General features: G+C 34.6%; 1 protein-coding gene across 2 annotated transcripts in view; it reads right to left on the reverse strand.

The window, feature by feature from the left end:
- Positions 1–14886, reverse strand: part of CHMP2B (charged multivesicular body protein 2B) — a 28700-nt gene that overhangs the window by 2534 nt on the left and 11280 nt on the right. The window contains exons 2-4 of one of the 2 annotated variants that reach the window (XM_059392136.1): positions 12182–12273; positions 7629–7823; positions 3373–3475 (exon numbers count right to left, since the gene is read on the reverse strand). In XM_059392136.1, coding sequence (XP_059248119.1) covers positions 3373–3475; positions 7629–7823; positions 12182–12273 — 390 coding nt within the window. The remainder of the gene's footprint in view (positions 1–3372; positions 3476–7628; positions 7824–12181; positions 12274–14886) is intronic. The other variant, XM_059392137.1, reaches the window with a different exon arrangement.

Raw genomic sequence — 14886 nt, forward strand, 5'->3', positions numbered from 1 at the left:
TTAGGGAGACAATTTACTCTTTTTAGACCTATAATTATATTTTTAACTTAAATTTACATTCAACATGTAGGCAGAATATTCTAACAAAGTCCAAGGTTCAATGTTTTATTAAACTTGTCTGAAGAATGACATCCAATTTAACCTTGCAAAGACTACTACTACTATATCCCTTTCTTCCTCCTTTCCTTTCCTTCCCAAAATATTTATGGGAAAGGTTCTGTATAGAAAGCATCATGTTAGGATTGTCATATTTATTTCTAAAACAAAGTGCCTGGACATGTAGTACAACTACAATTAATGGACGGAGAAAAATGAAGACGTCAGGTACTTTACATTTAAGTAGAAAAGAAATTAATAATCAGTATAAATAAGAAAGATAATAAAGGGAAGAGATTACATCCAACTGGGAGGAAGTACATGTGAGGTGCTCCTTGAAGGATGCACAGGATTTGACCAAACAGAGATAGAGAGCACAGAATGAGTAAAGACTTGGTGGAAGACAATAAGGATTCACTCAAGTAGGCTCAGTTCTTCTGTTGTGTTTTTATTTAAGGAGTATGAATGGAAAAGGTGTATCCATTATTCTGGGTCAAAGAGTTTATGTTTGAGATGGGAAAAAAGATCTGGGGAATCATTTGGGATGTTCCCTGTTTCACATGTACATTTTAACTGCTTGTGTTCTTGATATAATTAATAAAGCTTGACACTGGTTAAGGTCTCTGGTTAGTATGAGCATGACTAGACAACCTGATTTTTTTGTGTTAGCTCAACAGCATAAAGTACATTTGGAAAAAGCTATATTATGTTCAAGGACAAAAAAAACACCATAGTATCATCTCTGAAGAAATAAAGCAAATGTTAACCCTTCAATTAGAGTTTCAATTCTTCCACTTAGATTCAACTTTTGGACAAAGTCATTTCACTTCTCTGGGCCTCAGTATACTCACTGGCAAAATAAAGGGGCCTGACATGAAAACTGCTTTTGATTTACGTGTGGGGGGTTTATTTTATAGTCAGCAAGAAGCCACTAAAGGAATCTCACTGGCATCCTCAGAGGTAAGTTTCTGGGAAAATGATTTAGATGCAAGTGAAGCAATAATGAGGGTAGGAAGTACAGGTCAAAGTTTATAAGGGACTCAGTTAAGAAGCAGCTGCAGAAAAAATGAAAGAAGGGGCAGATGAGAAAAGAACAGGGAAGTATAATTAGGGATTAACAAAGAAGGACGCTTCGGAAAAAGTACAACAAAATTAACCATATTTTGGTTAATTATATAATATAATTTATGTATTTGAATTTACATATATGTACTTTATGTATAATTATATAATATTATATAATTTATGTATTTGAATTTACATATATGTACTTACATACATATACATATGTATACAAAATGTGTGTGTGTGTGTGTATAAAATACAGATTTCTCAAAGATCCTGTTTCCAAAATGGAATGTGAACAAGTTCTGGAGTAGTACTGTACAGTATAAATCTCAATTAGAAAAAGATATATCCATTTAAACCTTGAATTTACCTTTGGATGAAAATACTAATGTTAATGTACTTTACTAGGTCATAGAAGAAATGAGTAATCACCAACAATTACTACTCTTTCAGCCCCATTTGCAAAGTACTAAAATACAAATGAGAACTATGAAAGAAACGAGTTGTTTGAGCCTAGTGATTCTCTTCATTATAGCTTAATGGAAAAGTTAATTCCTCTAAAATCTGCTCACACCTGTGCCATCACTGGAAATCACATACACGTTAGATACTGTGATGATTATATAAATGACAATTCTCATAGTCATTAAAAATTCACTAATGATGTTTCAAAAAAGTCCTATTTTTCAAAGCAAAGATTCACAATCAAAGCTAAAGAATTTCTGAACTATCAAAGACACACATACACTTACATTAACTCCTAAAAGGGAAACAGATATTCTTAAACTGAATACTTGAACAGTGATGAGTTTAGTATTCCTGGTAATTTAATTAGATATTATTTAATTGTACACTATTTTTTTCACTAAATGCCATTAAATTAAAATGCTGGCAGCTAAGCAGAGCTAAACTGTCATATCTCTACATAGTTGTAAAACAATCAGAAAATACCTTTGCGAAACAATGATGTCAGTTGTGACAAATAATGTTAAGTAATGTTGACCAGGATTATTTATTAGCAGTAAATTAAAGGTTGGGATAATCTTTCTGGAAAGAATGTGGTATGAACCAAAAGGCTTATAAAAGTTAATACTCTGGGACGCCTGGATGGCTCAGTGGGTTAAGCCACTGCCTTCGGCTCAGGTCATGATCTCAGGGTCCTGGGATCGAGTCCCGCATCGGGCTCTGCTCAGCAGGGAGCCTGCTTCCCTCTCTCTCTCTCTGCCTGCCTCTCCATCTACTTGGAATTTCTCTCTGTCAAATAAAAAAATTTAAAAAATCTTTAAAAAAAAAAAAGTTGATACTCTAAGAATATTTTTAAAATGTAGTAAAAAATATTATAGAAACATTTATCAAAGGATTAGCAAATACACAACAAATTTTAAAACAATATTACTGATCAATGTAAGAATGGTTCAATAAATTAAGACTGATGTTATTTAATATTGATGTTATACAGTATTAAAAAAAAGACTTCAGAGAAGATTTAAGGTCATGAGTACATGTGTATAGCATACTATTATGTTTTTTAAAAGCAGGATAAGGTTCAAAATTGCACATGTAGTATGATTTAACTAAGATATGGGAAAATACAGGAATGAAACATATAACATTAACAGTAATTAAATAATAAAATTAAATATCTGGATGGTGTGATAATAGCTTTTTTAAATAAACTTTGTTCCTTTGTGTTCTCCATAGTTCTTCTACAAAATGAAACTAACTTATAATCAAAACGAAGAAAACTAAATATTAAAGAACTCTGGGAAGGAAAAGGAAAAAATGAGAACAAAAGCACTTCATTATCTCTACCTCCAACAGAAATAGGGATCTTCTCTTGTATGAAACAATCAACACACAACTCTGAAACTACCAAATTCATACCATGAAGTGTTCTTTTATTCACAAGTTGGTTTTGGTCCCCTCATCAATGAAGTAAAACTGCTGGGGCCAATATGGCATAAAGATATGGCATATCATATTTTATATTTTTCTTTTCAGTCAAGTCTGATAGGATTTGAGCCTTATATTTTACAAATTTAAAAATTCACTGGAGTTATAATATAGACATCTATTCAGAAGCCTGCTGTATCATTGCTTTTTTCAACATTTGTGCTTTTATGGATTAGAATACGAAGTTGCTAGTAAATAAACTTGGCTGATTCAAAGATAAAAAAACTAAATTTCATTACAAGTTATTAAACTCACTCATTTCTTCAGTCATTTCCATTTTCATGTTTTCCTTCTGGAAATTCTGCATTGTTTGTAATGTTTTTTGTGGATCCATCTTCTTGTTAACTGCTTGCATTGTCTTTAAATATATGAAAAGATTCATGTTAGCTACATAAATGTGACATTTTTACTATGAAATAAGTCCAATGAGAACAAACCAAATTAGATACAGGCTTTCTAAAGATATACATACTGCCATAATCAAACATAAGACTGTTCGGTATTCTAGAAAAAATGAAATACTCACTTGGAAACCATCTGCTTAACATTTATGTAATAAAGACCATAGTGAAAAAACTCATACGAACAGTAGGCCAAAAAAAAAAAAAAAAAAAAAAAAATTAAAAAGCATTGTCAACAAAAAAAATCCACTGCTATTCAAATGGGACAACTACATTTGCCTACTCTATGGCAAGCACACAAAGCCTAAATTGAATAGAATCACAATTTAAATTTTGCAAAATTTTTTCATTAAGCTTTTGATGTCTAAATTAAAAGGGGGGACACACAGTATACACACTTAATCCATTCACGTACTTTAAACCATGTTTTGAAGAAATGAACAGAACACTGAGTTTTATAGAAATATCTGAAAAGAATTCTCTTATGTTTTATATTCACAAATTATTTCATTAAAAGAGATTAATGCTATCTAGTATGGCCAAAAACACTATACAATAGAAAATACATCAGTTTCAAAGATACCAAGCAGTCTTTTCCCAATCTGTATACAATCTACTGCTTAAGTAACTTTGGTCACTTTGCTAACTTTGGATACTACAAAGTTACTTTGGATACTACAAAGTTACTTTGGTAACTTTGCTACTACCAAAGTAACTTCTAAGTGTAACACTGGATTTTCCCCATCCCCCTCCAGCCAACACAGACATTAGAAGTAGGATTCCATTGTTCTTGTATCAAAAGCCAAAATCTGTAATTCACCAAACACCCACGAACTCTGTCTAACAAGCTAGTCTTATGGTGTACACTGCCCTCTAGACACACCGATCTTCCACTTCCTTAAATGTGCCACACTTTCTCTTGCTACAGGACCTCTGCATACGCTGTTTTACACATGCTCCTCTCCATTTGTTTTCATTATCAACACTTCAGATTTCACCACTTTCCTAGGGAAATGGTCCCTAACACCCCTGATTAGAACAGATATTCCTGTTAAGTCCTACTCACTACCGATGGGATTCCCTATTTACTGATGTAAGTTATATTACTTCTCTTGCAACTTATAGTATTATTGCAATTAATACTAATAGCAATGATGATAATGATAATAATAAAGCAATAAATGCCTACAGAGTCTTAATTATGTTTCAGACACTTTTCCAAGCACTTTTACATATAACATTCAACATTAAAAGACATTTATTCAAACCTGACCAATCTTTTTGATGTGCTAGGTGCCACCGCTGTTCCTGTTTTAAAAACAGATAATGAACGCACAGAAGGGCAAAATAACTTGCCAAAAGCTAATGAATAGAAGTGAGATTTGAACTCAAGTAATATATATTCCTAATTACCACACTAAACAACCTCTCAAATGTGCTGTTTTTGAAATAGACTATACAGGGGCGCCTGGATGGTTCAGTTGGTTGGTTAAGCATCCAACTTAACTCTCGATTTCAACTCAGGTCATGATCTCATCAGGGTGCTAGGACTGAGCCCTGTGTTGGGCTCCAAGCTTAGCATGGAGTCTACTTGTATTTCTCTCTCTGTTCGTCTTCCCGATTTCTCTCTCTCTCAAAGAAATAAGTAAATAAAATCTGAAATAGACCGTACAGTTTAAACCCGCGCCTGGTTTTGCTTTCCACTTCATCCCCATCATTTGCTGTACTTCCTACCTATATAGGATCTAAACAAATATTTGCTGAATTAACAAGTATCTAAAAAGATTAACTGAAAATTCTAGTTCACATATCCCTATAAGGCAGGACCATACTCCATACCTTTTCCTGGCCTACCACCTACAAAAAATAGCAAAATAAGTAGTTTTCCCCTTAACATTATTGAAAGATTACCCATCTCAAGTGTGTGATCATCACATATGATCTTTTCCTCAATTAGATGTTTAGTTCCATTTGTGAAAGAAAAAAGGAAAACAAGTTTTTGTCCTTAACTACATTTTTCACTGTGAAATGACACAGATCCATCAAGAGTAAGTTAACTGACAGAACTAATATTGAAACTCCCTCTACTTTTTTGAAATGTCCTTTATTTTTTTAAAGAACATAATGTGTCACTGCACTTACCGCAGCTAAGATGGATAAATTCTATTTTCATGTGCTCTGTAATCTACAACACAATTATAGTTGCTCCTCATTATTTCTGGATTCTCTATTTGTGGATCTGCCTACTCACTAAAATGTATGTGTAACCTCATACCAGTATCATGGAGCTTTTGTGTTCCTCTGTGGACAAGTAGAGAACAGCAAAAAATGTGAACTGCCAAACGTGCTTGTTTGCAGCTGAGGTCTAACAAGGTGACACCGTGCTGCCTTGTCTCAACTCTCATACCGTAAACAAGTGTCCTTATTCTGGTCTACCTACCTTTTGTTGGTGACTTTGCCTTTATTAAAATAGCCTCAATCATAGTACTAAAGTGTTGTGTAGTGTTCCTAAGTGCATAAAACTATAATGTATTCATGGAGAAAATACATGTTAAGCTTTGATTAGGCATGAGTTCAATGTTAATGAATCAACATTTATTACCTATGGTGTCTTTCAACAGAAACACATAAAACAAACTTAGGTATAAGCTGGTTGACAAAAACGTTGTGACCAAAGGCTCACAAGAAGCTAACCCTGTATTTCCCCTAGAAGTGATGGTTTGATATTCACTAATCAAGTGTTCCCAACTTAACATTAACTACTTCAAATAATGAGAATCAACTGTAAATACCATTTTTCTAATATGAAGCTCCTACTTTCCTCTGTGGCTCTCTTTTCTTTTAGTCTTCATATTCATACCCCTCCTTCCTTATATTTAACACCTAGTCATATTTTTTTTTTAAGATTTATACTCATTTATTTGACAGAGATCCAAATAGGCAGAGAGGCAGGCAGAGAGAGAGAGAGGGGGAAGCAGGCTCCCCGCTGAGCAGAGAGCCCGATGTGGGGCTCGATCCCAGGACCCTGGGATCATGACCTAAGCCGAAGGCAAAGGCTTTAACCCAATGAGCCACCCAGGTGCCCCCACGTGGTTGTATTTTTAAGACCTAGATCATCTGCAAAGTCTTTCAGATCATTCAGTTCAAAGATCTGTACAGTTCACTGAAACTTAGCTCAAACTTAGCAATGCTGATGTATGTAGAAGGTAGTTTCCCTGTCAGATATAGCTTAACCTCCCTGCTCTCTACCCCCACCCTATCCCCAAATGAATAATAAAATCTGTAAGAACAGGGCCTTTGTCTTAAATATCTTCTTATTCCTTATAGTACTTCTTATATATCAAGGGACTCATTATTAAAAAATCAAAAAAGCTCCAAGGCACCTGGATGGCTCAGGTGGTTAAGCATCCAACTCTTGATTTCGGCTCAGGTCATGATCTCAGGGTTGTGAGGTCGAGACCCATGTTGGGCTCCTTGCTGAGTGTGGAGCCTGCTTAGGATTCTCTCCCTCTCCTTCCACCCCAGCCCCGAACTCTGCCTCTCTAAAAACAGCTCAGAGACCTTTAAATTCTATAGTGAAAACATTTATTTTTTTATATAAAGACTAAGTTAAACGTAAGTTCCTGATAAAATTAACTGATAAATCCTTCTGACAGAAATCATGTGTCCTTCTGACACAAACATGAAAATGAATCAAGAGCAAATTACTGAGTAATTAAAACCTACAGCTTAATGAAATAAGACAAAAATCTAAGAATTTAAGGGAAAACAGCAAACAACACTTTAAGTCAATTTAAAAAATTTAGAAGACTACACATGATCTTGGAAAAATCAGAATATCCTGAAATAAGAAATTTTAATGTAAAACATATCAATAAAGAATCTATGTACATGTGAAACTAATTTAATATTGTAAGGTAATATGCTTCAATTAAAAATTCCAGAAGCAGTTATCTGGATTACCTGTTATTATAACTCCTTTTACTAAATATTACACAGATTCTGTACCACATGTAATCAGGAGGTACTTTTAAATCTCATTTGAATCCTTTGAATCCTTAAATGTCTTAAATAGAACCATAAATGTATAGATATAAAGGTTCCACTTACTTTTGCTGTAGTAGACATTGCTCCTGCCATCTTCATCTGGGAATTCATCACTTTTGTTTGTGTCGACATAGAAGTGACTTTTGAACTTACAGCAAAAGTTCTTGTTTTTTGTTTCCGTAGATGTACAAGCTGTTTGGCTAAAACTCTGCAAGCTTCTTTATTACCAATCTTAGCCATTTTCTTAATTTCTAACTCCTAAGAAAGGAAATAAAGAGAGTATTGGGAATAAAATCATTGATAGGTAGGTAATCCCTAATGATTTACTTCAGAAAAAAAAATTAAAAATCACACACACATTATATGCTTTTTTTCTCCCTGATCATGAAGAAAGGAAGAGGCAGTCATAAAGTCACAGAAAAAAATAGTTAATTTGAGTGGGCAATTTATTCCACATGTTTACAAGGGACTTTGTACCTTCATCTACAAATATAAAGCAACTCTATAAAAAGGTATTTACAAAGAGCCCGAAAGAAAATAAGAAAGTTCAACCTAAAAGTTAGTAGAAGAAAGGGAAAAAAAAAAAAAGACAAAGAATTGGTGGGATAGAACAAAAAGAGCACAGTGGTTGATTTAAAGTGAATAATAAAGACAATTATACCAAGTGAGAAGGTTCACCTAAACCCTCAATAAAAGTTGTCATTTTATGTAAGAATATAAACTATACTGTATGTTATGTCAAGAAACCAACTTTAATTATAAAAACAAACCTACATAAAAGGACAGAAAACATATTCCCTATAATTACCTACTAAAATCTGAAAATCTGGAGTGTGCCCATTAACATCAGATAAATAAACAAACAAAAAAACCAAGAGAACAAGGAATACTACCAGAAATAAAAAGGGAGATTTCATAATGGCAAAGGAATCAATATATAAAGATGTTAAAACAATCCTATACATGCATGCACCTAAGAACAGCGCTTCAAAATATGTGAAGCACAACTGACAGAACTGAAAGGATAAACACACAATTAGCATGAGGTATTCAACACTCCTCTCCAGTACACAGCTATAATTGTTAGAACAAGTAGCTAGAGAATCTGTAATGATACATATTTACAAAAAATACTATGATCAACCTGACCTAACCAACATTTATAAAAACGCCACCACCAATAGCAGAATACTTCATACGTGTACACTAAAAAAAAAGGAAATCACCAAAACACAACATATTTTGCTCAGAAAACAAGACTCAATAAATTGAAGAGGACTGGGGCGCCTGGGTGGCTCAGAGGGTTAAAGCCTCTGCCTTCGGCTCAGGTCATGATCCCAGTGTCCTGGGATCGAGCCCCGCATCGGGCTCTCTCCTTGTTGGGGAGCCTGCTTCCTCCTCTCTCTCTCTCTCTGCCTGCCTCTCTGCCTACTTGTGATCTCTCTCTGTCGAATAAATAAAATCTTAAAAAAAAAAAAAAAAATTGAAGAGGACTGAAAGCATACAAAGTATGTTCTCTAACCACAATGAAATTAAACTGGAAATCAGTAAGGGAAAGGAAGGAATATTATAAATAAGCAGAAATAAAACAACATGGTTTTAAATAAGTCATGAATTGGAAAAAATCTCAGGAGAAATAAGATAGTTTTTTGAATTTAATAAAATGAAAATGCAACATATCAAAATGTGTGGGTTACAGTTAAAATAGCTCTTAGGGAGAAATTTATAGCATTAAAGTTATATTGGAAAAAATAAGTATCTCACAAGCTTGAAAACTGAGAATGTAGAAAAAAGTAAAACAGTAAATACAAGTAAAAATAATATAACCAAGGGCGCCTGGGTGGCTCAGTGGGTTAAGCCGCTGCCTTCGGCTCAGGTCATGATCTCAGGGTCCTGGGATCGAGTCCCGCATCGGGCTCTCTGCTCGGCAGGGAGTCTGCTTCCTCCTCTCTCTCTCTCTCTCCCTGCCTCTCTGCCTACTTGTGATCTCTGTCAAATAAATAAATAAAATCTTAAAAAAAATAATAATATAAACAATAAAAGAAATCTATATAGTAGGAAAGAAAAATATAGAAAATTGATGAAATCCAAAGCCATTTTTCGTAGGAGACTGATCAAATTGGCAGGCTATTAGCCTGGGAGGGAAAATGAGACAAAAGAGAACACACAAATTACAAAGATTAGGAATGCAAAGGAGGGATGCCTGGGTAGCTCAGTAGGTTGAGCATCTGCCTTAGGCTCAGGTCATGATACCAGGATCCTGGGATCAAGACCCATGTCAGGCTCACTGCTCAGTGGGGAGCCTGCTTCTCCCTTTGTCTGCTGCTCTCCCTGCTTGTGACTCTCTCTCTCTCTGACAATAAATAATATCTTTAAAAAAGAAAAAAAAGTGATGCAAAAGAGGGCATCCCTCTTAAAGATGTTAAAGGATAATATGGGAATATTATGAATAACAAGTCATTACATTTTAAAATTTAATAGACATGGACAAATCACTTGACAAATGTTAACTACCAAAATTCATTTAAAAAGACAGTTATCCTGATCCATTCTGTATCTGTTTTTTCCTAAAAATTGAATTTATAGTTTAGAAACCTATCCACAAAGAAAAGTTCCCTCCCAATCGCTTTACTGATGAATCCTATCAAACATTTAAGGAAGAAATACACAAACTCTTCCAGTAAAGGAACAGTAAGAGAAACCAACTCATGCTTTAAAGTCAGCATCACTCAGATGTCAAAACCAAATAAAGACACTGCATGAAGAGATGACTACAAATGAGTATCTTTCACGAACATGGATGAAAATATTCTTTACAAAATTTCAGCATACTGAGAAAAAATATTTTTAAAAAAACATGTCTTACCAATGGAGCTTATCCCAGGAGAAAAAGCTTGATTCAGCATTAGTAAATCAATAAATGTAATTCACTACATTAACAGACAAAAGAAGAAAAACTACATGATCATCATCTCAACAGATGCAGAAGTGAGGCTGTACCCTCACCTGATAACACAGTAAAACTTAATTCAATATGGTTCACAGTCCTAAATATAAGAACTAAAAATATACTTCTAGAGGAACACATAAGAGAAAAACTAGCAACTTTGGGTTAGAGAAAGCTTTCCTGAGACACTAAAAGTACTAATCACAGAGAAAAGGAATAATATATTGCACTTGATTAAAATAAAAATCTGGGGCACCTGGTTGGCTCAGTCGTTAAGTGTCTGCCTTTGGTTCAGGTCATTATCCCAGGATCCTGGGATCAAGCCCCACATTGGGCTCCCTGCTCAGCGGAAAGCCTGCTTCTCCCTCTCCCACTGCCCCTGTTTGTGTTCCCTCTCTCGCCGCATCTCTCTCTGCCAAATAAATAAAATCATTCAAAAAAAAAAAAAAAAAAACCTTTAAAAAAAATAAAAATAATAAAAATCTTCTGTTTTACAAAAGACACTATCAGGAAAATAAAAGAACAATAACTGAAGAAAGTATTTGTAAAATATATATGCAGTAAGGTACTTGTATTTGAAATATATAAAAAACCCTAACAAATAAATAAACATTCATAAAAAAATAGGTAAAATATTTTAATAGACACTTTGGCAAAAAAAAAAAAAACAACACTTTTGCCCTATAAATGGCACAAAGGCACATGAAAAGATGCTGAACATCAATGGCAATTAGCAAAATACAATTTAAAATGACAATCCACTATACGCCACCAGAATGACTAAAAGTAAAAAGACTGTCAACTCTAACTATTGGCCAGGATGGGAAACAACTTTACTTTCATATACAGCTGGTAGGAACAGAAAACATTACAGCCAATTTGCAAAACTGTCTATCAGTTTCTCACACAGTTAAACATACATTTACCCTATGATCCAGCAATCCCACTCCTAGGAATACACCCAAGAGGAACGAAAACATATGTGCACACAAAGACTTCAATTGCATCCTTATAGCAACTTTATTCAAAAGAGCCCAAACCTGGAAATAACCCAAATGTCCACTAGCTGATGAGCAGATAAATAAACTGTGAAACATCCATACAATGAAGTAAATAAAAAAAATTAATACTGATTATGTTATAATATTAATCTCAAAATAATTATGATGAGTGAAGGAAGCCATATTAAATACACATTTTAAAAACATAACATAAAAATATTTAAAAATGGACAAGATAATCTAATTTTTTAAAACTACATTCATTATCACAGACACAATAATCACCAAAAATCAAGTAAGATACCTATGAGTCCACATAATTATTTCTTCTAACCCTTTCTTGCTATTCAGGACTATTTGGTCTTTGTTGTTAACTGAGAATGAAGTAGCTGTGTTTTGAGCAATACTTCCTCCTAGGCATTCATGACTTCTACAAACTGAAGAATAATTTGATTTTATAACGAGCAGAATTCACAGAATCCTGATAAAAGTGAGCAGAATGACAGAATCAACAAAGGTAAGCAGAAAATGCAGGAAGACGGTAAATGCCATTTTTTAGTAAATCACTTACCACCTGCCATGTGTCTTTTTCTTAGTTAGCTAATTATTCTGACACTAATTTCCAAATTTGTTTGAAAAGTTATACTGAAATTTAATGTTCTACTTACCAGCTGTTTTTCTTGTTTCTCTAAAGCTGCTCGATCTCTGATTATAGCCCTCTGTGTACCTCGTAATTCTCGATTCTGTTCCTTTATTACATCTAAGAGAACCACAAAAGAAACCTAAATGTATGAATTCCAAAGTTTTTTTCAATAATATTTGAAATATTAGACTTGGAGACCTTAATTTAAAAAAAAAAAAGAAGAAAATGATTTACTAGATGTTAAAATTTTTGCATTCAATATACTAAAAGATTAGTCAAAAATGAATACTTGGATTATAAATATTAATTATATAAAGAATTATAAAAGTACAGATATGCTACAGTGAGAAGTTTAACCAAAAGTATATATAAATCACAATAAAATATTCGCTTAGAAAACTGATTGTATGCAATGTTTTATGTGGCACACATATATGTCTCTCTCTCTCTCTCTCTCTCTCACTCACACACACACACACACACACACACACTTTTCATCTCTTCTTACTGTAGTATTTTATGAAATTCCAGGAAGGAAGACAGATCATGTGTTTATTAAATCCTTTTTTCTACATTAAGTCATTATATAATACAGCGTGAAGCAGCAGACCTTCCAATGAGGCAGGATTTGAATCCTCCCTCTACCATTGGCTCATTGCATGATGATACCTCAGCAAAATCAGTTAATATTCTAAACTTCAAATTTCTTATTCATAAAATAATGACAGTTGGTAAGGTGTATTTAACATACATAATATACTATTGAATTGCCACTCAATCGTAATGTTTTTCTTTTCTTTTTTTTTTTTAAAGATTTTATTTATTTATTTGACAGAGAGAGAGATGACAAGCAGGCAGAGAGGCAGGCAGAGAGAGAGAAGGAAGCAGGCTCCCTGCTGAGCAGAGAGCCCGATGCAGGGCTCGATCTCAGGACCCTGAGATCATGACCCGAGCCGAAGGCAGCGGCTTAACCCATTGAGCCACCCAGGCACCCTCGTAATGTTTTTCTAACTTATTTCAACTCATCTGGATTCATTACTCCCATCTTTTGAAGAATTAGTATTAGTCTAGGCCTCATGGACCGTAATTTGGGTTAGTTGTTACTAAATAGTTATTTCTTTAAAAATCACAAATAGGGACGCCTGGATGGCTCAGTTGGTTAAACAGCTGCCTTCAGCTCAGGTCATGATCCCAGCATCCTGGGACTGAGTCCCACATCCGGCTCCTTGCTCGGCAGGGAGCCTGCTTCTCCCTCTGCCTCTGTCTGCCATTCTGTCTGCCTGTGCTCATGCTCTCTCTCCCTCTCTCTCTCTCTGAAAAATAAATAAAATCTTTAAAAAAATATATCACAAATATTGGGGCGCCTGGGTGGCTCATTGGGTTAGGCCTCTGCCTTTGACTCAGGTCATGATCTCAGGGTCCTGGGATCGAGCTCCGCATTGGGCTCTCTGCTCAGCAGGGAGCCTGCTTCCTCCCCCTTCTCTCCCTCTGCCTGCTTCTCTGCCTACTTGTGATCTCTGTGTATCAAATAAATAAGTTAAATTAAAAAAAAAAATCACAAATATTGATGGTAATTCTTGCCAAAACTGATCTCTCTTTATCAGGAATCTTGCTAAGTGCTGTACGTGCATTATACAATAGTCACAATAATGTTATAGAGTTGGTTTTTCATTATTTTATATTTGAAGAAAATTAAGTGTTAGGAAGTTTAAATAACTTGCCAAAAGTCACAAGGTCATAAGCAGTAATGCCAGATTTGGATCCAGTAATCTTAATTACTTCATTAGAGTTCCTTTCTAGTCAAGACGTAGATTTAAAAATAGTAGTAACAACAGAAGAATAGTCTCTTCATCAAATGGCACTGGGACAACAGGATGTCCACATGAAAAAAAGAAAAAAAAAGAAATTGGGCCCCTACAGCACAGTGTATCTAAAAAATTAATTAGGGGCACGTAGGTGGCTCAGTCAGTTAGGGTCCAACTCTTAATTTCAGCTCAGGTCATGAACTCGAGATCATGAGACTGAGCCCACATCAGGCTCCATGCTCAAAGTGGAGTCAGCTTGAGATTCTCTCCCTCTCCTTCTGCCCCTCCCACCGTTCATGTGCCCATGCACAATTAAAAATAATAATAATAGTATTTAAGAAATAAATACATAAATAAAATCTTTTTTTAAAAAATTGACCCAAATATAAAACTGAAATCATACAATTCTTAGGATAAATGGGAGTAAATCTATATAATCTGGGACTTGGCAACAGATTCTTAGATATGACTCTAAAAGCATGAGCAACAAAAGAAAAAACAGACGGGCGCCTGGGTGGCTCAGTGGGTTAAGCCGCTGCCTTCGGCTCAGGTCATGATCTCCGGGTCCTGGGATCGAGTCCCGCATCGGGCTCTCTGCTCAGCAGGGAGCCTGCTTCCTCCTCTCTCTCTCTCTGCCTGCCTCTCTGCCTACTTGTAATCTCTCTCTGTCAAATAAATAAATAAATCTTAAAAAAAAAATAAAAATTAAAAAAAAAAAAAGAAAAAACAGACACTTCGTGCAACTTAAAGGCTGTGCACCAAAGGACATTATCAAGTGGAAAGATATTTCACAAAAAGAGTGAAACTATATACAAACTATACATATGTGAAAGAGTCTAGTATCTAAGATATATAAAGAACTCTTAATAATTTAAAAACAAGACAATCTAATTAAAAATGGTTGAAGGACCTGAATAGATAACTT

This window comes from Mustela nigripes, chromosome 2 (assembly GCF_022355385.1).
Source record: "Mustela nigripes isolate SB6536 chromosome 2, MUSNIG.SB6536, whole genome shotgun sequence".
NCBI lineage: Eukaryota > Metazoa > Chordata > Mammalia > Carnivora > Mustelidae > Mustela > Mustela nigripes.